General features: G+C 42.1%; 1 protein-coding gene across 11 annotated transcripts in view; it reads right to left on the bottom strand.

The window, feature by feature from the left end:
* The window catches only part of ARHGEF28 (Rho guanine nucleotide exchange factor 28), a 130414-nt gene that overhangs the window by 54548 nt on the left and 53314 nt on the right, over positions 1-22552 (bottom strand). For 9 of the 11 annotated variants that reach the window (XM_075078226.1, XM_075078230.1, XM_075078228.1 and 6 more), the window contains 2 exons: positions 22171-22217; positions 20594-20654 (listed from right to left, as the gene is read on the bottom strand). In XM_075078226.1, the coding sequence (XP_074934327.1) occupies positions 20594-20654; positions 22171-22217 (108 nt within the window). Of the gene's footprint in view, positions 1-8405; positions 8662-20593; positions 20655-22170; positions 22218-22552 lie in introns of those variants that run through there. The other 2 variants (XM_075078237.1, XM_075078233.1) reach the window with 2 other exon arrangements.

Below are 22552 nucleotides of genomic sequence, written 5' to 3'. Positions count from 1 at the left end.
AGCTGCTTGTAAGTATGAAAAGCATGCACCAGTCTAGCATTTGAGCTGCTAGTCAAGGCCTCATATTATCTTCTGATTGTACAAGGAGCAAAATTGGACAAAGTGGAAACCAGTCTTGTTCTAGGCTGTGTGAAAACAGGCTAAAAAAAATCACAGTTGTAATGTAATTTTCCTTATTTTAAGATGCTGTAAGTCAAGCATTGCCATTGGACATGAACTGAGATAGACTAGCATAAGAATGATATGATAGAGAAAGTATCATACCCAGCAAAATATCCGAAATCAAAACTCTCAATAAACTCCAGTTATTGAAAATTATGAAAAGAAGTCCTTCTTAGTCTGTATCAGAAATCTATTTTCTACAAAAATGGAAAGCAAAAGGCACCACTAAAGACCTTCCCCAGGCTATATTCCTAAAGCAGCGTAACTGCTTTTGGAAGACCACAGAATCATATAGCATGGTTTGGGTTGGAAGGGAACTTTAAAGACCATCTAGTCCAATCCCCCTCTAGTCCAACCCCCCTGCCATGGGCAGGGTCATCTTTCACTAGATCAGGTTGCTCAAAGCCTCATGCAAGCTGCCTATGGCCATCAGATTGCAAGAAAAGTTGCAATGAAGAAATAGGACTGGATTAGAAACTACACTTGTCAAGGTCTAGGGTATTTGTTCCTTTGGAAAAAAAAAAAAGTGTCCCAGACCACTGCCAAAACTGCAATGCTATACCACAGCTTTTATTTAAGATGCTATCTCATAAAGCCCAAGCACAGTAAGCTCTATACTTAGAGAAAGCTGGAAATTCCCATTTAGAAATGGCACACTATGAATTACTTGGTTTCTAGTCCTGGCAGGCCTTGTGGGATCTCATACCATTAAACGATCCTTGCTTTTCCTTCATGCAAGAATTTTAACATGATTTTAGTGACTGCCATCTTGCAAATTGCTAAAGCTACAAACCATATCCTTATGTCTGCCAAGGTCCCAAAGCCCTTGTCTATAAATAGTATAAAAGCATTGTTTTCTACAGATTTTGGTAGCTAAAATCATATGAAAATGTGATTTGGCAAAACTGGCATTACTTTCTAGTGGCAAGTAAAGCTTTCCAAGAGCTGGTCTTAAACCAACCACCAGGAAGAAAAAAAAGTCAGGTTCTCCACTGCTTCTGGCATGCTTATTACCTTCCCCAGCATGCACTCCCTCTTGTATATTAACCCACTGGGTGGTATTTGGCTCCAGTGCTAGGCTGCAAAGGTTCAATACCCCTGAAAACCAGCACAGGTGCTAGGGATTCCCAAATCACAGTGCAAACCCAAGCCTATGGAGACAGTTTCTTGACTTCAGCAACAGTCCCCACTACTGAGGTATCTACAGACAGTTAATGGACTGTGCTATGAACTACACAACCCGAGCCAGAAACAACAAAATCCCCGTATTAGTCACATTTTTATTTATATAGCAACTTCTAATACCACATTTTACATTATTTTAAAATTCTGTAAGAGAGTAATAACCTAAGTAACAACTTCTGAAGAAAGTTGCTGCAAATACAACAAGATATACCAGAATAAGTATCTGCAGTACTCTCCATCAGTAAATCTTCATTGATTATCACTGATAAATGCCATGTTTTTCTGTCATTACTCTAGTCACTCTGTTGATAAAGATGAGATGACTAAATAAATATTCACTGGCAGTTTAAATGAACAGACAAAAGGTACCAGGTTATTTTGGTTATCATGTTGCAATATGGCCTCACTGTACTTCCCTACTCCCACTCCTCCCTGCAATTTCAAACACATGTGAAGCGATCACTACATCAAACTAACTTTGTAACAAGAGAAGTATTTCAAGACTTCAGTGAATGCAGGGGAGAGCATTATTAATTACACATTGACTGTGCTAGTAACTTATTTCCACCAGACATGCCCGCATAGTTTAAAAAGTGACAAAACCATTGCGAATGTCCACATCACATACTGCATTCCTACAGCCCCACTAATCACCTCCTGCCTGTCTGGCTGGCTACAAGTCATCTCAGTCTTACGGGGACCATCAACAGGCCTTCCTCCAGGTTAACAGGGCAGCAGGGAATAGCTCATTGCACTGGGTACCAATAGTAATACGCAGGAAGGCTGTTCTGGCCTGAACGATGAGGAGTATTGTCTCAAAAATCAACCCTACCCATTCAAAGCTTTTATTCTCACTTCAGATCATAGAATCATAAAGGTTGGAAAATATCTCAAAGGTCAAGTCCAGCCATCCACCCAACACCACCAGGCCTCCTAAACCATGTCCCAAAGTGCAACATCTACACATTTTTTGAACACCTCCAAAGACGGTGACCCCACCACCTCTCTGGGAAGCCTGTTCCAGTGTCTGACCACTCCTTCAGTAAAGACATTTTTCCTAATATCCAATCTAAACCTCCCCTGATGCAACTTGAGGACATTTCCTCTCATCCTACCACTAGTAACCTGGGAGAAGAGACCAACACCCACCTCACTACAACCTCCTTTCAGGTAGTTGTAGAGAGCAATAAGGTCTCCCCTCAGATGACTCTTCTCCACACTAAACAACCCCAGCTCCCTCAGCCTCTCCTCATAAGACCTGCTCTCCAGACTCTCCAGCAGCTTTGTTGCCCTTCTCTGGACACACTCCACCACCTCAATGTCTTTCTTGTCGTGACGAGCACAAAACTGAACCCAGTACTCAAGGTGCAGCCTCACCAGTGCCAAGTACAGGGACACCATCACTTCCCTGCTCCTGCTGGCCACACTATTCCTGATACAAGCCAGGAGGCCATTGGCCTTCTTGGTCACCTGGGCACACTGCTGGCTCATGATCAGCCGGCTGTCAGCCAGCACCCCCAGGTCCTTCTCTGCTGGGCAGCTCTCCAGCCACTCTTCCCCAAGCCTGTAGCGTTGCATGGGGTTGTTGTGACCCAAGTGCAGGACCTGGCACTTGGCCTTGTTTAACCTCATACAATTGGATTCAGCCCATTTATCCAGCCTGTCCAGGTCCCTCTGCAGAGGCTTCCTACCCTCAAGCAGATCAACACTCCTGCCCAGCTTGGTGTCACCTGCAGACTTACTGAGGGCACACTCAATCCCCTCATCCAGATGATTGATAAAGATATTAAACAAGACTGGCCCCAACACTGAGCCCTGGGGAACACCGCTCGTGACTGGCCACCAACTGGATTTGACTCCATTCACCACCACTCTCTGGGCTCGGCCACCCAGCCAGTTTTTTACCCAGAGCAGAGTACACCTGCCTAAGCCATGAGCTGCCAGCTTTTCCAGGAGGATGCTGTGGGCGACAGTGTCAAAGGTTTTACTAAAGTTCAGGTAGACAACATCCACAGCCTTTCCCTCATCCACTAGGTGGGTCACCCTGTCATAGAAGGAGATCAGGCTGGTCAGGCAGCACCTGCCTTTCATGAACCCATGCTGACAGTACCAAGGTCAATCTGAGAGGCCTGTAGCTCCCCAGATCCTCTTTCCGGCTCTGCTTGTAGATGGGCGTCACATCGGCAAACCTCCAGTCATCCGGGACTTCTATTAACCAGGACTGCTGAAAAATGATGGAGAGTGGCTTGGCACACTCCTCTGCCAGCTCCCTCAGTTCTCTTGTGTGGATCTCATCTGGCCCCATAGACTTGTGAGTGTCCAGGTGGCTCAGCAGGTCCTAAACGGCTTCCTCCTGGATTATGCGGGGTTTGTTCTGTCCTCTGTGCCTGCCTTCCAGCTCAGGGGGCTGACTACTCTGGGGATAAGTGGTCTGACTTAAAGACTGAGGTAAACAAGGCATTAAGTTCCTCAGGCTTTTCCTCATCCTTGGTGGCAATATTCCCCCCTGCATCCAATAATGGATGGAGATTCTTTTTGGCAAAACTTCAGCACAGCTTATGGAAAGACAGATAAGACTGCCTGGGCAAAATGGTACTTCATGTGAGATTGAAGGTGTCTCAGAGAGTTTTAGTTCTGAAAGGTGTCAGTGATGGATTTCAAGATGCTTACTAAGATAAAAATGACCCTAATATGACACAGCTTAGTTGCTCTTGTACTGAAACAACCCAGCACATACACCTCACCAAGCTCATCCTCCCGCCAGAGCTGAACACTCTCTGGCTGTATACTGTGCCGTGGCCACAGAAGAAGAATAAAATAAAGGCATGTCTCCTTTAGCAAAGCCTGTGGCTCTTTGCCATCTGCCTGGTAAACAGTCAAGAAAGATGTATGCGTTATTTAGACATAGGTGAACAAAAGCCATAGTGCTGCGAAGGATCATCTCCAAACATGGATAAAAGAAAAGACCCTGACCAATGAGTAACTAGGTACAAGTTGTCTACATCTTCTGCCATGTTGTCATCAAAGTTATACACCAAAGGCTGCATATTTTATGAGGCACAAAAGCTTATAAAAATATTTTTTAAACCCCCATGATCATCATAGCAATAATTCAAAACATGCTTTATGTTGGCATAAGAAAATGTATAGCCCTGAATGACTTGTGTTGGAAAATGGCAAGACCATAACACTGACTGTTTTACCACAAAAATCAAAACTTAAATCATTCTATGAGAGAGGACACAGCAAAAGAGAAGTGAAATACATCAATGTAACCAAGCCGCAAGCCAGGAAAGAAATTACAAATTCCCTTCTCAAGTTATAATAAATAGTTTTCAGACAACTCATCACATTTACCCCCAGCAATCTGAGCAGGGGTTAATGTATAACTGGAAGTAACAGAGTTATGAAGTCAGTGAAAAACCCAGTATGCTAGTTTTGGCTGGAATAGAGCTAATTTTCTTCACAGTAGCTGGTACAGGGCTATGTTCTGGATTTGTGCTGAAAACAGCATTGATAATACAGAGATGTTTTAATTATTGCTGAGCCGCGCTTACACAGAGTCAAGGCCTTTTCTGCTCCTCACCCCACCCCACCAGTGGGGAGGCTGGGGGTGCACAAGGAGCTGGGAGGGGACACAGCCGGGACAGCTGACCCCAACTGACCAAATGGATACCCCATACCGTATGACGTCATGCTCAGCATATAGAGTTGGGGGAAGAACAAGGAAAAGGGGGGACATTCAGGGTAATGGCATTTGTCTTCCCAAGTAACCATCATGCATGATGGAGCCCTGCTTTCCTGGAGATGGCTGAACGCCTGCTGCCCATGGAAAGCAGTCAATGAACTCCTTGTTTTTCTTTGCTTGTGTGCATGGCTTTTACTTTTTCTATTAAACTCTCTTATCTCAGCCCACAAGTTTTCTCACTTCTACTCTTCTGATTCTCTCCCCCACCCCACTGTGGGGGGAGTGAGTGAGCAGCAGTGTGGTGCCTAGTTGCCAGCCGGGGTTAAACCACAACAAGCAGACAGCTAAGTACATTGGTCATGCAGGACTGCAGAAATACTCCTCTAAATCCAGAAGTGGTCAGCTGAATTTGGAGAAAGAAGTCCACATGTTCCTGGCGAGGGGCTGACCAAAGTAACATGAACATCTGTGGATGTGGACCTTACAACCAGTTTCAATGAGCGAATCTGTATCCCTAATTCCGGTGTCTTAGTGCTTCATGCAGACAGTGCAACTACTTATGACTACTTATGACAGTAAAATTAAGTACATAAGAACAGCATTACATGGAGCGTAAAGCAAAGTAGGCTTCAAATTGCCATTGTCATAAAGACAAACACTTAACTGTTCTACATGTATGGAGTGGAAACAAAAGCACCGCGCTTCCTATATACTGCATGAAAAGCACCAGGCATCTGGCTGCGCGAAATCATACCATCATGTTCAAGATGCGGTCCTAAAGTAGCCACTAAGAACACTGAAGATAAAGGCACTTGTCAATCATTTGTCACCTAAACATAGGATGCAAGAAAGTATCCCTTTCTAACATGGGATTCACAGCCTTGACCTCCCTCCCTGAAGCAGGCACCTTACCTACTATACAAATGAATACACAAGCAGAAATAAGTTGGTGACTCATTTTACACAACAGCACAATAGATAAAGTACTTTCCCAAGATATAGGATACTCTGTTTCAGTTCCCACTTCTCCTAAAGTGGACTCGGAGCACAACTCTCACCTCCCAGCACAGTGGGATAGACTTGTCTGAGACAGATATTCTCAGCACACCTGAAGGTTGTTGAAGCCTCCAAAAAGGTTCTGAGAGCCACTGCCACTAAACAGGTGGGGCTATGCAGCACTAGGGGAGGGGAGAAGTGACTTGTCTTATGTCCATTTCACATTAAATATCAAAATAAATACCATTAGGGATCTTGCAACAAGGAACAAAACTTAGACCCCCTCAGCTCAATCACTAAGACACAGTCATGTTCACATTCTCCGTTAAGCCTAATTAACCTTTAATTATGCCATGCACATGCAGCCCCAGCAGGAGGGAGGGAATCTGCAATGCATGGTCCCAAACGTGCAGAGGCTGCGCTTGGGTCCTGCAGGCCCCTGGGAGTTCAGGGAGAGGGTAGGGACTCTACCACCCAGCCTGAGAGGTCCCCGAGCAGGGACAAAAGCTGACCTTGGGGCACTTTAAGAGAACTTAAAATCTGAAAACACTGATGCATACAGTGCAAAGTGGGGTATGAGACTTTCTGCTTTGGGCTTTCCCACTGGAGGTCTGCACAGCTCCCAGGGCGAACAACCCCAGACCAGGAAACCAACAGCCTGCTGGTTTGGAGGGAAAAGTTGGTGGCTGACATTTCATTGCCCAGATCAGCTGGAGTACCCAGTGCAGGAACACAACAATGACTTCATGACTTTCAGGGTGGGGAGGAAGAATCCCGCACTGCTTCCTGCCTGGCACTACAGGTCTCTTATTCACCAAGACCTGAAATCCTGCATGAGGGAAATGCAGCTGTCGGGTATGTGCCCCACACCTGTGTGCCAGGATCAACGGGCCATGTTCAGATACTACCAGAAAAAAACATAGATGATGAGTGTAGATCATGAGCATGCTGCCCCCTTGCAGAGGCACTTCTCCTACCCTGTGGGCAGCCAGGATTTCAACTCCCCAAGCACAAGTGAACCCTTGGACTTCACCACTAAAACATGCACATGAAGCCAAAAGCAACTTCTTGCTCCAACAACCCCACGTATATGGTCACCTGTGCATACAAGCCACATGAGTTGGTATACTATTAACAAGGATGGGAAACAAGATGTAATACCATAACACACAAACACCAGATCTGTATACAGTGCTTTACAACGGGTGAAGTATTAAAAAAAAAAAAAAGAAAGGCTGTCTAAACGTAAAATAAATAACAACAAAAGTGCCATGGAAGATGGATGCACAGCCACAGCATTTAGAGATAAAACAAGTCCTTATAAGACATAGAAAGAACACACACCATGCAACTTGCGACCTATTTCATCTTCTTTGCAAATTGCATGTGCATCCGTGCACGCTGCAGAAACTCCTGTGTACTTGGGAAATAGCGGATTTCCCCATGAATAAAAGTAAAAAGTTCAGAAAATGTTTTGCATATTAAAATGTGCATTCTGTACACATTTTTCACTCTAAAACTAGGTCAAACTCTCAGTCTGTGTAAACGTGATTCTCCTGGCTCATTGACTTCAATGACACTGATAGATTTTACTTCTCTTGTTTCATTTTTTCCCTTTCTGAAACATAAAAAAGCAAATTTATGGAACAAAGCACAAACTACATTTTTTGCTATTCTTTCTCTTCATTTATTTGCTTTTAAATGTAGTAAAAATTTATCTTTCCTCATTAAAGCTTTCAGTGATAATTCTTCCTATTGTAAACTTGCTGGTCATTGCCTTTCAAGCTCCTTAAAACCCCCTTTATCATACTGACAACATTTATAATGCTTACCTCCCAAAGACTTCTTCACAAAGGAGGACAATGTCTAACCTTGCAAAGACAGTAACTGACCTTGCCACCGAACAGAGTAGCTGATCCTTTTGCTTTTTTTTAAATAGAAAGCAAAATATTTCCCTCTTCATTCTGTAAGACTTTTGTACATAATTTTAAAAAATTCCTGTTAGCTGTTGAGGCATATTTGAATTACCAAATTCTCCCTAAATGAAAACAACTGCAACCAGCAGAGCTTTCTGCAGCCGCTGCCGTGCAGCTGCCAGGGTGTCAGAACTGCTCAGTGAGAGCTACACATGCAACCAGAAGGAAAAAAAAGCTGTAAGAGAGTAAAAATCAATTTTAAAGAACAGCACAAAACATGGAGAAAACACTTTCTTCTTAACAAATTCCAACACCATTATCTACAAAAGCACAGAGTTTTGATAGAAAGAAAATCTACCTCATACAAGGTGTTTATAGCCATCTGCACACAACCAGACAATGAAAAGGAGGCAGAGCTATTAAGCAAGATTCATTTAAAAGAAGACAGCTTTTTCTACCTGGTTTGGATGCCCTTCTTCGAATCCTCATTTTAGGTAAGGAAGGCCAAGAGTAATTAAAAGGTGAATCAGAGTCTGAATCCATTTTTGTGCTAAATAAACAGAGAGCAGATTCCCAAAGTTGTACTTTGTTGTTCTCAATAGCAAGTCAAGACTAAGAGTGATGTAAAATAAAGGAATGGACAAAGAAGGATCAAATTGCCCACTAAACACAGGGGAGGGAGAAGCTGTAAATGTTTGCTCTCTTCAGGCGTCCAGGCATGTAGACAGATCAGGCTGAAAATATTAAGGCAGAAGCAAGGAGGTTAAAGAATGAGAGCTTCAAGTAGAGCTGTTGCATCGTGGTCCAGATTTGAAAGGTCACTGTGTGCCAGTGAATCATTAACTCACCTTTCCATTTTGATGTAAATGAAAACAATAGGAGCCAAGTAAGGAATGAGAAAATATGTCTCAAAAGTAAACAAACTATTGCAAGCTTTTTCAGACCTTTCTTTCCAAGTTAAAAGTGGGGTTTACAAGGGCTCTCAAATTAAGGACTGGAGAAATGCTGGAATTAAAAAAGCCAAAGATTAACAGTGAGCTAAGAGTACAAATCAATCTGCTGGACCCTGTATTACTGCAGAGTAATACCCCTCCTCTCAGAGTTTACAACTTTGGCAGACCTTGGGACGTGGCACCTGGGAAAGCACTGATAACCCACTCAAAATCTGTTGCTCCCATCCTTCTAGCTCAAATGAGTTTAAAGCTTAAGTGTTATAAAGAAAGATTGCACTGTCATTAGAAGAGCTCTCTTTCCAATAATACTCAGTCTGAATAGTATTTTCTCCTTCACACAGTCACCAAGTTAGACAGTGAATCATAAGGATTTTGTAGAGCTGGCACCTTTACAGCTCTGGTCTAACCTCACAGCAATGCACAATACAGCTAGTGACTAATTTACAACAAATCCTCCATTCTTATACAGTCTCCCTGAACAACTCGTAGGCAATTAGTATTCAGTAGGAACTCATTATCCCTTCCCCCAACACTTTACACTACACAAACTACATTTTTTTAAACAGGCTCAAATGTGGCTATACAAGAGCTAATAAAAAAATAACATGTCCACTGTTTCTTTACCAACTCCACCAAACATTTCTTTTAGTTACTCCACAATGTATGTGGTTTTGTATTCCACATAAAGGAGGGGAAGGAATGTGGATCAGCTTAAATGTCAGTTTTTGGAAGATGATGACATTTGAGCTTGTTAACATTCCTTACTTCAATTATTTTTCAGGCTGCTGAGGTCTGCAGTGCTACTTCTGTATTATGTTTCAAGTGATTCCTCAATCCACATTTCAGTCAGAGATAACAATGTATTTGTTGATAGAAAATAATGCAATTCAAATGCAAATTTAATTCAAAAGCCCTTAGAAAAATATCTATCAGATTTTCAGGGATAAAATAATTATTATACAAGCACTTCATAACGTGCACAAATGATATAAAACACAGTTGAAATACATCATTGTTCTGCCTTTCCCTTAACTGAAGTTCTACCAGCTTTGTTAGGCCTGAAAAGAAAAATTCACCCCAGACCCTGGAAGCCTTAGACTTTCACTTTAAATATTAGACACTCCCATAGACTTTGTTTGATTTATATACATAATTATCAGCCCCAGGGAATTACAACAGACAATGGATGACTGAAAATACAGAGAGGATATAAATCCATGCTTTAAGCATCCACTTCAAAATATCTCTGCTCCCTGGAATGTCAGGTTCAAATTGCACTGATAAATCCCCTCAGCATACAGGAATGCAGGCACTAACATACACCTTCCTGCCTGCACCCCATGCAGGGCACTCACCTGCCTCCCATCGTAGCCTCAGTTTGAGAGAAAATGAAAGGATGGAGCATATTTGATGGACAACTTGTTCGCTTAGGAAATGTCTTCCCAACTGCTCCAATACAAAAGATTTCCCCTCTACACAGCAATTTTCCCTACCCAAGTGTGGTCTCTTGTTCATTGCATGTATTTAACACCAACTGGAATAAAAGTCTTAATTTCAGATGTGTACAAAAGGCAGCGCTCCACAGACGAACAGCAGTTTACATTTAGAAAGAGCATTTTACACTGGCTTTAAAATTCCTCATTTTTTTTATTTTAGCAATTATTCCTTTGTTCTGCATTATGTGAAACAGTAAATTTTGCTTACTTCTGTGATACCTCCATTTGTGCATCTTTTCTCTAAATTGGCCAATTCTGGATTTTTTCACTTTTATGTTCAACCAAAATACACTTACACACTCCCATTGGTCTTCCTGGACTTCTGTTTAGTCCAGGGAGGGATAACTAGAACCGTACAAAACACTCATAATGTGGAAATGCAGCCGGTGTATTTAATGGCATTAAAATATTTTACCTGCCAAGACATTTAGTTTACTGAATGACCTCTGCACGCTGCGTAAATGTTTTCACTGACAGCTCAGTTATTGCCTGCCCCCTCCCTTAAACTAGCTGCATTCATGTAGAACCTTCTATTACAAATGAGTAATTAGGGATTGTTAAATAATTTTTCAACAGCAGCCCTATTACATAACACTCGGAGAACCCAGCTACTAAATTTCTGCTGTGATAAAAACCTGAACATCTACTCCTGCCGTTTATCTTCTGTTTCTTGGCCAAGTTCTGCAATCTCCCCTGAATAGGTTCTTGCACGGGAATTTGTCAATGGCAGTCTGAAAGCACAGATAAATTATCAACCTTAACTCCTATTTCTGAAGGGTTAATTGAAAATCCCTCACGTTACTTGCTCTGTTTGGGCCTTGTGAAAGATTTTTTTTTTCTAGTTTGTAAAACTCCTTTATGCAGCCATGAAAGATTAAATGCCGCTTTTTGCCACAAAGAAGGGCTTTGCCTTACAGTCTTTGGCTAAAAATATTTTTCTTCCCCATTCTTGCACTTTGTGGGATGATCCAACCCACTTTTCACCTGCCACTCTCTTTCCAAAGGGGTGGCATTTGCATGCAGCTGGCAGCTTATAAGATAAAAGGTGCTTTCTAGCTGCAAAATATTAACCTTACTTTCCACTGAAAAAATGTTTTCAATTATGTATACCAAGGTAGAGATGTGAAGATAAAGAACAAATGGGTTTTTTTGTGTGCATTACCTAAGGCTAATGCTTTTGATAAATAATGTAATGCCTTAAATTCTTTCACCCAATGCTTGCCAAAACACATCTGTATGATATAAATGTTTTTCAGAGATATTACAGTCTATTGTCTATTGTCTGAGCGTGCCTGCAGCTCGTGGCAAGACAGAAGGAAGCAGAGGAATGTCACCAGCATCTGCAGTCTCCCTGGAATGGCACTGTTGCCTCCCTGGCACACTCAGACGACAGTCCTGTGGCACCGAGCAGGTGGGCTCCCTCTCCCCAAACACTGCTAAACTATGGGCTGGCAGATCTCTCTCTCAGGCAGACCAGGAGACAACCCCTCTGGGCCCAGTGTCCCCTCCCCCGATGGAGTAGGGATGTACATGGGATGGAGAGTGGGGCTACCAACTCCAGAAACAGGGCTGGAGAGGGTTGCTGTTGGACACAGGTGAGATGAGAGCTGCTTGAACAACAGCTCCACCAAAAATGCCCTGCCTGGTGTGCTCTGGGCAGTCTCTCCTGGCATTAGAGATTAAGTTCATTCCCCCTCAGCTTGGTTCTGCCCCAGGACCAGAAGAGTCTGCATTCTTTTTCCAAAGCTGTGGAGAAGGCTCTGGCAAGGAAGGATGGTGTAGAAAGGGCTAGGTGATTTTCTCCACCAGCCTCTGTGACCCACAGGCACATGTGGCTTTCCTACCTTCTTCACTCCACTGTTTTTATTAATTAGAGCACATCTTCCCACAGAGAGGACCAGCCAATGCACCTGGACAAAGTGTCTGCATTACCCTACATTAGACTTAACAATCATGTTGAAAACTCAGCAAATGTGAATTAAAGGACACTAAAAGCAAAATGCTATCAACCAGAATCCACCCACCAAGCACCCTCCAACTCTAACGTTCTTTCTACCTGCCCACAATGATGACACGATGGCTGCGCAGACTGCTGTTGGCAACAGCCTCACAGGTCTCATAGGTTGCCTTGTCACACACATTATTTTTACCACCTCTCTTCTCTACCAAAAAGCTGGGTCTTTCTTATGAGAGTTTATACTAGCACAGTCAGAAAAACTTGCGACATCACTATTCTTCCCTTTCCCAAATCATTGACGAACCAATCATTGAAAAACACAGAACCAAGCCCAGATCCTTAAGATCTTGAGATGACCTCCCTGGCTTGTTTTTATGATCTTCCTTATTGCTAAATTTATGATGGGTGATTCATGCATTCAGTTTAGGGAACTGGCCCATTTATTTCCTTATTTTGGGAACAGAGATCTGTCGAGGCCTCCCACAAGTAACACGGCAGTTTGGTATTTAAACTGTTCAGCAGTGGATCCCGAAAAGGTCCAGGCAGGCAGTCACTGTCCATCATCACTGCTCAATGTATGACAGTATTTGGTGGATCCCATCTCTCTCACTAGTTCCCCGCAGCAGGCTCCCCATCCTGCATCACTCACAGCAGGACAAGGCTGGGAATGCCAGGGACCTGGGCAGGGGAAGGAAGAAAGGGAAGTGTTTTGCACTGCACACTTTCCATTGCAAACACACCTGCTTTCCACTGTTTCAACTCGGATGAAGCCACAGGTTTCAACAGGGTGAAAGATCATTAGCGTCCAGCATCGCAGAGACTCTTCCTCCCACTACCAGTTTAAAGCGGCAGATTTTGCTCTCCCAGAAAAGCGTAGTCTTGGGTGAATTCAGATATCAACGCAGGGACATTCTGACATGAGATTAAATGACCCTGACTGCCCCCAGGCCCAAACATCCCACTCACACCTCCACTTGTGCAGGTCTTCTCCGCTCTTCCATTTAAACAGCTGATGATGAAACCCACCCACATTAGAAACCCCTTTTCTGTAACGAGCATCTCCTATAGATGCTGTGTAGACAGATGCCAGGAATATTAATAAAAAATACAAAATAATGATACAGTACTATAAATTTGGGTCAATTTTTTGTTGGCTTATTTGTGCAGTTTCTTGGACACTAGCCTGGAAATGAACACAGAACAGCTGCTGCCTTCACAGACACCCTGCTGAGAGTGACAGGCCACCCTACCCGTCTCCAAAACACTGTTCTACACTGACCCCAGGGTTTACTGAAACACTCCACAGTCACGGCAGGCTGCAGTAGAGTCAATTTGTGTGTGCCATTTTCTGGATTGCTTTAAGCTAGACTGCCAGTCCAAGCGTTTTTATGCTTCACTGCATTTACTTCCACATGGATATATCTTTTTACCAACCCCAGACAGGATACAGTGTACATAGAATCACAGTGCTGCTGCAAACCATCCAGACTGAAAGAAGACCTGCCATGTAAATTTACATCTAACTCTTCACCTTTCACCTGTAGCTGTATTCCTAATTACAATATGAATCATTAAATTAATTCTTAAGGCTGTTCTTTTAATATTTTCTTTGAAACCAGGTTGACAACTACAGTTAAAACAGCTATAACAAGAATAACACTTCCATGCTAAAAATACCATGTTTGTGATATCCAATGAATGACGCATTATTAGCAACACTGACCTCTTTTGAAAAGCAACTGTTCGTAAATGGCAGTACTTAAATCTTGTTTCCTTGATAAACTAAAGGAGCAATGTACCTTTAAAAATTTAAGAGAAACAACTTTGCATAAATTATACTAGTTCTGCAAGACCCTTGGAGAACACCCATAAGACTGGGATGAAGAAGGGCTCAGAGTTTTTACAAAATTGAGGCAAAAACATGACCTGTGCCCAATCCTGACTCAATGCAGCTCCAAAGAGCCAGTGACCATGCACACTGCATTATCTCAGGCCTTGTCCCAAACTCTTCGTGTTATCCAGTTCACTGTCCCGCTGTAGGATTTCACAGCGTTCCTCTGACTCAGACCTTTCTGATGTCTGGTTCATGACCAACTGCAGATTTATACTTTTTTTTTTCCTTTTTTTACCGCACCATTCATCTTATACGGTTTACGATAACAAGCTCATTAATACTACATTCACGTGACAGCGGTCGGTATGCCCTGACTCTTGAAACAACCACTAAGCACTTCCAACAAAGTACATAGAGATAATTTGCCTAAATGCTCTCCTTGTCCAGTATCTTTTCACATCAAAAGACCAGCTGGGATACGCACTACAAATGTGGATGGAAAGCTTATAATTTTTTGTCTTGTATCCTGATGAAAAAATCCCCTGAGCTTATTTGCAAAAGTTTGAGAAATAAGGGATAAAGTAAATAAAAACCTCTTCCTGGCTGCAGCTCCACAGAGGCCTGTGCGAGACCAAGCAACACAGAGAGCACACATGGCCTCACATGAAAGCAAACCCAAGTTTGACTTGGACCTCACTCCTACTGAACTTTTGCCAATGACTTGGTTGTTCAGTCTACACTTACGCCTGCTCTGCCAAAAAGTTCACCAAATATCCATCTCATTAAAAATCCGATTTTCCATGTTTCAGGGAAGACTTCAAGCGAAAGGCTGCCTCTCAAGGGGGAAGAAAGCTGAGAAATGTGTCCATGTTTGCACTTTCAAGACTACGACTGTTTTCTTCACAATGTATTTCTGGAGTAACTTGACATTAGATATATCCAAGATTGTTTATTTATGTTAGCGTGAAATGACACTGGGCAGAAGACAGGCAAAAGAGCTTATTTAAACATCAGGGTAAAAAGAGCCTCCTTTTGAAAGATTATTTTGTCGAGCAAATTTGTTTCGGATTTTAGGCAGAGGAGGAGGACAAGTTCTGGGAAGTCAGACAGCACATGTTTGTAACTTGTTCATTTTTCTTTCTGTCTTCCTTTTGAGGTTAACTTGAATTATAATGTCTCAGAAAATCAAGAGCAAAGGAAACTCCAAGAAACAAGAACATGCTTGTTTCAGTGCCTAATGTTGCTTCTTCCAGATTTCTCCATGGCCTTCTAATTAAGCTCAGTTCAGGCTTACATCCCAGGAAGATTTTATTTCCCACATCTTCTGTAGCTCTCAACTATTCTGCAATCTTCAATATTTAGTTGTTTATATAAAATCCAAACAAATGAGAATATGTTTTAGCTACTGAAATAAAACTACTGCCATGTTTAAATGTTGTTTAAAGGTTGTTTCTGGCAGGACTGTGACAGGTCAATGCCAAGTTAAGCCTCTCTTCTGCAAGGTGCAAGGAACCATCCAAACGTTTTGCAAAAGTCGAAACGGCAACATAAGGATCTCTGAAAGCTGCAGCAAAAAAAGGGCAGAGTGCAACTGCCACAGTCATTAGCTACAGCAATAACTCTGCACTTTCCTTCAGCTATTATTTTTCTCTGCAATTTTCAGACCACCTACCTTTCAACTAAAAATAAGTTTTTAAAAAGCCTCCTTTACCACAAATCGACCTTCCAGAACTTCTTTGGCACAACCAGTCTGAGTACTTGCACATCCCAAATCATCCAAGTACTGCAGTGCCTCTTTCTCACCTCACTTTCCATGGTCTTCCTTGTTTCGGGTGAAAAACTGAGACATAGGGAAAAGATAAGTGACACATGCCCATGGTCCTACTGTAAATCCATTATGGAGAGAAACTGAAGCAAAGGACTGCAGCCCCTGGACTAGAAATGGTATGGCTGGATCACCCAAACTCTCTCAAAGCATACATAAGGGAAAGATAGGATTGAAAGCTGCCAAGGAAAGATAAAAATGACCACAAACAGAGAAGAGCTGCATAGCCTTAGTCACAGGACTTTTGTAACTGTTTCAAATAGGCAACACTTAACATGTAACTTTCACTTTTATCTACCAATAAGCATAAAATTATTTCCTGTAGTTCCAATGTCAAAACAGGCACACTTGACTTAAAACACTTCCAACTGCAAATATTCTGCCCATCAAAAACCAAAAGCAAACGAACACTTAAAAAGGAGCCAAAGATGTGACCACAATAAGTATTAAAAATAATCATTTTACAAACCTAACAAAAACTGTGCAAAGGTGGGACTCCAGACAGCAGGACCATGCTTCTTCTACCTTTAAAAAAACCCTCCTTTTTAAGTATTACCAAACATGGTAAGGCCATCTAATTAAAAAAGAACAAAACAGCAACACTGAAACCAGATTTTTCTGCAGATTACAGTGCAGCCCTACTGGTTTACACAGAGAAGATCATTACGTTCTGTTCCTTAAACTGATCTGTGGTTAAACTGGGATTTCTGTGGAACCATGAAAATCAAAGGGCAGACTCTACTAAAAATGTTTGCAGCTGCCTGGTCACGTACAGCAAACTGCCAAAAATTCGGCATCAGTACTTTTATCTCTCAAAGTGCAAAACATGGCCTGCAGTACTTTTTCACCACTGGAAGCGCAAACAGAATAGATTAGACAGACACCACTACCAGTAGGTAATTGGCACTGTAGCTAGAAAAGCAGGGAAAGTATTTTGAAAAATTAACATCATTCTGCCTTCCTGAAGTTGGGCGGGGGGAAGCTATATTTCCTTGTAAAAAAAGAAAAAGGAGACTTTTGCAGCTTTATAAATGGCCTTCTGATCATCCTCTTTCAAACCCAGCTATGCAAAACAGGAAGGAATAATAAATGTTTAAAAACATATGCCCAGCTAACTCTGTCACATGCCCAACAGTAACAGCATTCAGCTGTCACCTCCCAGACTCTCTCCCAAAATGTACAGGGTTGCTGACTCTGAGGATGACAATGTCTGGCAATAATACATATGCTTAATATTGAAAGGAAAAAAAAAAAAGGTTTTTGTTGCTTTCCATTTGGTTTCTTTCATTCACTCTCCCCAACTGGATATTGTTTTTGTCTCTCAATCTTTCCAGTGTGTTTCTTTCAAAAATCGGTTTTTTCTTCTCTTGTAAACATAAAACAGATCTCTAACAATTTCCAGGGGAGACAGAAGGAGGAGGAAGAACACTGGCAGGTGTGACTAGCACTGAACTCGGGAGTCTCCATACAAGACCCTGCTCAGCCTGGTCTAGCACCCTGTTGTGCCCCACATTCTACTCCTGCTCCTTCAATTCTTGAACATGGCAACCCCAAAAACCATCATCTCCAGTTCACATGGCTTCTTAATGGCCCATCCACACCATGACACTACAAAAGGGTGGGACTTCAGCGGCTCTCCGGCAATCCTGAAGGACAAGAAGCCTCTTGTCCAAAAAACTGAACTACAGTTCTCAAAATTTAACTACAAGACTCAAATGGTGCCTAAAGCAGACAGGTCCCAACCCAAAGATGAAGAAGACAGGGAGCAAGGAGAGTTGGTACCCTTTTAGCATCCTAACGACTGTTGCGAGCACCCCTGCAAAGATACTCAAAAACTTTGTTGGTTGTGGGGAAAGAGCCAGAATGGTCAATATGCTTGAAAGGGCAGGCTGGGAAAGAAAACAGAGAGCAGGAACAGCACAGCCCTTCCAGGAGCCACTGCTTCCTTAAAGGTCCCTTCCAACCTAAACCAATCCATGATGAGACTGATTTTTGTTAAAAGTTTCTGAAAGCAAGAACCATGTGGAAAAGAAGTGAGAAGTAGAAGTGGGGGAATTTCTACCCGTTCAAAGAGCACTCACTTTCTCACTCTCAGAAGTCCTCTTTTATTTATGCATCCATCTTCCTAGTGACATTCCAGAGTTTGCTCATTTCTGTTCATTCTTCTTCACTCAGCTCCCCTTAGCTATTTTCCCTCTACCTCTCCCCCACTGACAACCATTTCCATTTCTCTCCTGATCCCCCACTGTGTGCTTTTCCTGCCCAAAAAATTGCCATTTAACAACATTGCTAAGCAAACAATTTTTTAAAAAGTAATTTTAAAAAATACAGGGTAATAAAACTACAATATTTAGCGATATGGCTATATGAGTCAGGCTAGAACATACACTGATTTTTACATTCAGATAAATCAATAAAACCAGCTTAAATCAACTTACACATTTCTGGTTCTCACCAAACTCTTTCCATCCTTCTTCATCCCTCCACACTTCCACTTTTTATTGCACACCCAATAGACTACTCACTCCCCAGCCTGCACTTCATCCCCATCACATCTCACACATGGTGCTGACTGGAAGCCCTCCAGACCCTGAAAAATCCCATCAGATCTCTATGTTATGAGTGTTTCAGCCAACTTGAGTACATATCTGAGAGATGGGCAACGACAGCCCATGGTGCAGCCCACAACAAGTCCACGCTCCTCACATAAGGCAGCCATATTCTCAGTTACAGTGATTTACTTCTAAAACATGCAGAATTTATTTCACTGCAGTTTCTCCATAACCAACTCAACTTCTTAAATGTACCACAAGGAAATTAGAGTTTAGGGAAGAGACAGACAGTTGGTTCTTTTTCAGGTGAGAGGTACAATAGGGAATTTTTCTTAGTTTAATATAAGCTGAGCCTGTGCTCAGGACAAAAGGTATTTATATACACTTGTATATCTACAGATATTTGCATATCTACACATTAATATCCCTATTTTTAATTTACCTTATACATAAATAAATGCCTAAGAAAATATATTTAAATCAAATATTAAGCACCTAAATCTTGTACCAAGTTGTATGCAAATTCACCATTTTTTTAGTTCTAAGGTTCTACAATCTACCATTCCTAACTAACAGTATGAACCATGGCCAAAGTTGCTCGCTTGTTCCCTGCAGAGGACTCAAGATCTGCAGCAGCTGCCCATCTAAGCATCAGAAAGGAGACTGAGCTGGTCTGAAGCCAGAGGTCCTGGCTCCTGTTCCAGTGGTCACAAGAAGTGCTGTGCAAATGATGCCTTAGAAGGAAAAGGCATTTCAGGGGTAAGAAAAAGGAATATCGGCTGTAATTTCAGGGTGGAGGACTTCCACTGTCAGCTTTCAAGCTACCTTATATTCCCTCCAGATGGTATAACTGGAATGGAGACTGAAGCAGATGTGACTTCAGATTAGCAAGCCATAATCACTCCCCAATGACTCCACACCCTCCTACACTGAGATACAGTCCAATACTTTGGTCTTGCCTGACAAAACAGATTTGATCATGTGGGCACTAACATCTCATGTATGTGTACTGAGTTTTTGTGCAAGGCAAGGACTGCTACACTGTACTAAGCACAAAAGCACTGAAGTCAGGATAACTGTGAATACTAATATTTTTCTACTACTCCTAATTCCCTTTGGCAGCTCCCATATTCCTTGGATGGGAGAGTGAAACAAAGATGATTAAATGGCTGAACTGCAGGCATTTGGATAACAATGACTATAAACAGAGATGGCTAGATGATGATTTTAATGAGAGATTATTAAAATAATCTGCTAGTTTATCTTACAACTGTGTCTCTGAGTTTACATCCGCTCATTTCCCTCTAACATATACCACCCTCATTCATGCACATATATCCTCTCCCTTTCCACACACAGAGAGCAACTCTTCGTTTTGCAGCCACTGAGGTCTGCGCATGGGCTGTCTGAATGCCACCATCTGGGCTGCTCTTTCTGAGCTCAGCACTGGACTACAGGCAAGTGATGCCAGCCTGGCGCTCTCTGCCTGACACAGCAGCTCCCACTAGCAGAGCTTAGTTATTCATTGTCTTCTTCTACCTTGCTGTGCTTTGCAGGATCCCATGTTTGCACATGGTTCTTGGAGCTTTCCCCAAACTTAAAAATACTCACCTTTCAATTTGATTTTCAGTCTCTAAATGTACTGTCTTGTGCAACTGGCTATATTATCCTACCATGCCCACAACCCACATACTGCTGTGGCATCTATACATTTCTACATGCTTAATTTCATCTTCAGTCACATATGTTGGCTCTATCAGAAATTATTTTCAAGATTGTTGTTCCTACTAACACTTAATATACTACTGAAAATTCCTAGGGTGTCATGGTACTGTTGGATCCACCTACCCATACCAGAGATGCTTTGAAAGAGGTTCTCTCTCTGACATATAACTGATTGATCTTCTGCCAAGCTAGGCTGAAATATCAATGACCTTCACCTCTTTTAAAGAAAGTGCCTTGTGTGTATTTAGCATCACAGTATATATCAATAGCTTTTGGGAAATCAAAATAATTATTTTTTTCTTACCTATGCCCAACAGGACATGATCTTCATTTTCTTTAGAAGGAACCACATAGTTTCGGAAAGGCTAGAAACAGAAAAGTTGAGCTATATCTTTGAAGACAAAGAGTTGCATTTGTGCTTAGCTGCAAGTTGTGCTATAGGCTTTCAGAATTCAGTTCAAACACTATGAAGCAGCAGTCAGTTCATTTTAGCCATTTAATAAATGCAAAAGTAGAAAATGCAACAATGCCACTCCCAGACTCTAAGATATGCGCACGAACCCTGGGGACTCAAATTCTAAATATAATCGAAGAAGAGACCAAACCATTCCTTGCAAACTTCAGTTTTCAGTCTGCTCTTCTCTTACAAAGTTTAATTGTGCCCTGACTATCCAATATACAGTGTTTTGGACGAACGAGCCATATTTCTAAGATGCCTCCTTCTGTAATGCCTGAGCTGTTCACACCTGTAGAAATATCATAGGTCAGTTCATTCTTTATAGAGTCAGCTATGGAATTTCTGCTAGATCAAAACAAGAGACAGTCAATATGGTACCAGAACCTTTTCCCCCCAGCAAGACTTATGGGCTGCAACACTGCCCCAACATACATTTTCAACAGAGACTCCAAAATTAATGCATACTGCAGAGATATAATTCTGAGATGACACAGACCACAATAGCAACATGTGAATCCCAAACAAATGGTCAATATGCTACACAGCTGACAACTAAAAAAATAAGCCTAAAGAGGTCACCACTTTTATAATAATGACCTAACAAAAGTGGCAGTTCCACAATATTCCATTAAATTCAAATGTGATTTAAAAAACCAATAGTCATTGGCTATTGAGAAAATATCACCTTTATTAGGTTTGCCAGATTTTACCAGATTTTGTTTCTCTCAACCTAAGTCATTCATTTAGCTTCACACCCAGGTGAGTCAATAATCAAGCTCCTGCTTTAAAAGGTGATAAAAAAACCGAGACAAAGATTTTCTGGTTTTGTAAACAGACACATATCAATAGAAAGCAGACTATACGACTAGAGATCAAATACAACTGACTAACCATAGTGGGACTTCTCACAAATATTGGTCCCCCACAAGAGCTGTTAGCTACCTCCATGTAGAAGACAATGGGAACTGCTGTATTTTTTACATCAAGCATTTTTCCAGTTAAGGACTTGCAGTTACCCACAAGGTCCCTCTCAGAGACCAACTCCTCAGATGTAATGAATCATGCCATCTCAAGGACGAAGCTTGTGCAAGACAGGTGTGCTCACTCTAGACTGGCAGCTGAGCTGCAAGCTCCCTGAAGGCAGTAAGGTTCACCATAACACAAGAGCTTTCTGGTCCAAAAGCGGAGCTTGCTTCGCCAACACAGCTTTCCAGCCCACAACCACATAACAGGTTCCTTCAGATAATAATCATCTACACATGTAACTATTCCCACAGCATAGGAATGGGCAGGAAATGTTGTCTGGCAGGCATTAGTCACCTTATTTATTTGTTAGCTCTGGGAGGTGCTCAGATAGCCAAGCAGAGGTTGCTGCTTCTCAACCTAGATGAAGCTTAGCTATTCATATAAGGAGAAAACAGTACCTTCGTATCATCCTGGGACAATTCATCAGATGCCATGTTCTCAGGACCTGTAAAAGCAAAGATTCCTGCCTTTAATAACAAGGAAATTCAGTTTGGGTTTCCTTTGGTTTCTGCTGCTGGTCTCTCTCCTTTTTCGAATAGGAGGGGGCACATAAGCAGCAGGCAAACAGGCAGGCAAGCCAGAACAATAGACATGGGCAGCCCATGCATCTCCCCACAGCAGCGTCCCCGTGGGCAGCGTGCGAGCTGGACGCACAACAAATGCTATGTTATTGTCACAGTTATGTTCAGGCTAGACAAGCATGGCTAATTGTCAGCCAGCTGCTGATTAACCCCCACACACTCAGAAAATCTACAGTTCTAGTGCCATGCCTCACACCAA

Source organism: Phalacrocorax aristotelis, chromosome Z (assembly GCF_949628215.1).
Source record: "Phalacrocorax aristotelis chromosome Z, bGulAri2.1, whole genome shotgun sequence".
Taxonomy (NCBI): Eukaryota; Metazoa; Chordata; class Aves; order Suliformes; family Phalacrocoracidae; genus Phalacrocorax; species Phalacrocorax aristotelis.
Note: the sequence above shows the minus strand (reverse complement) of the source record. Positions and strands in the feature narration are given on the sequence as shown.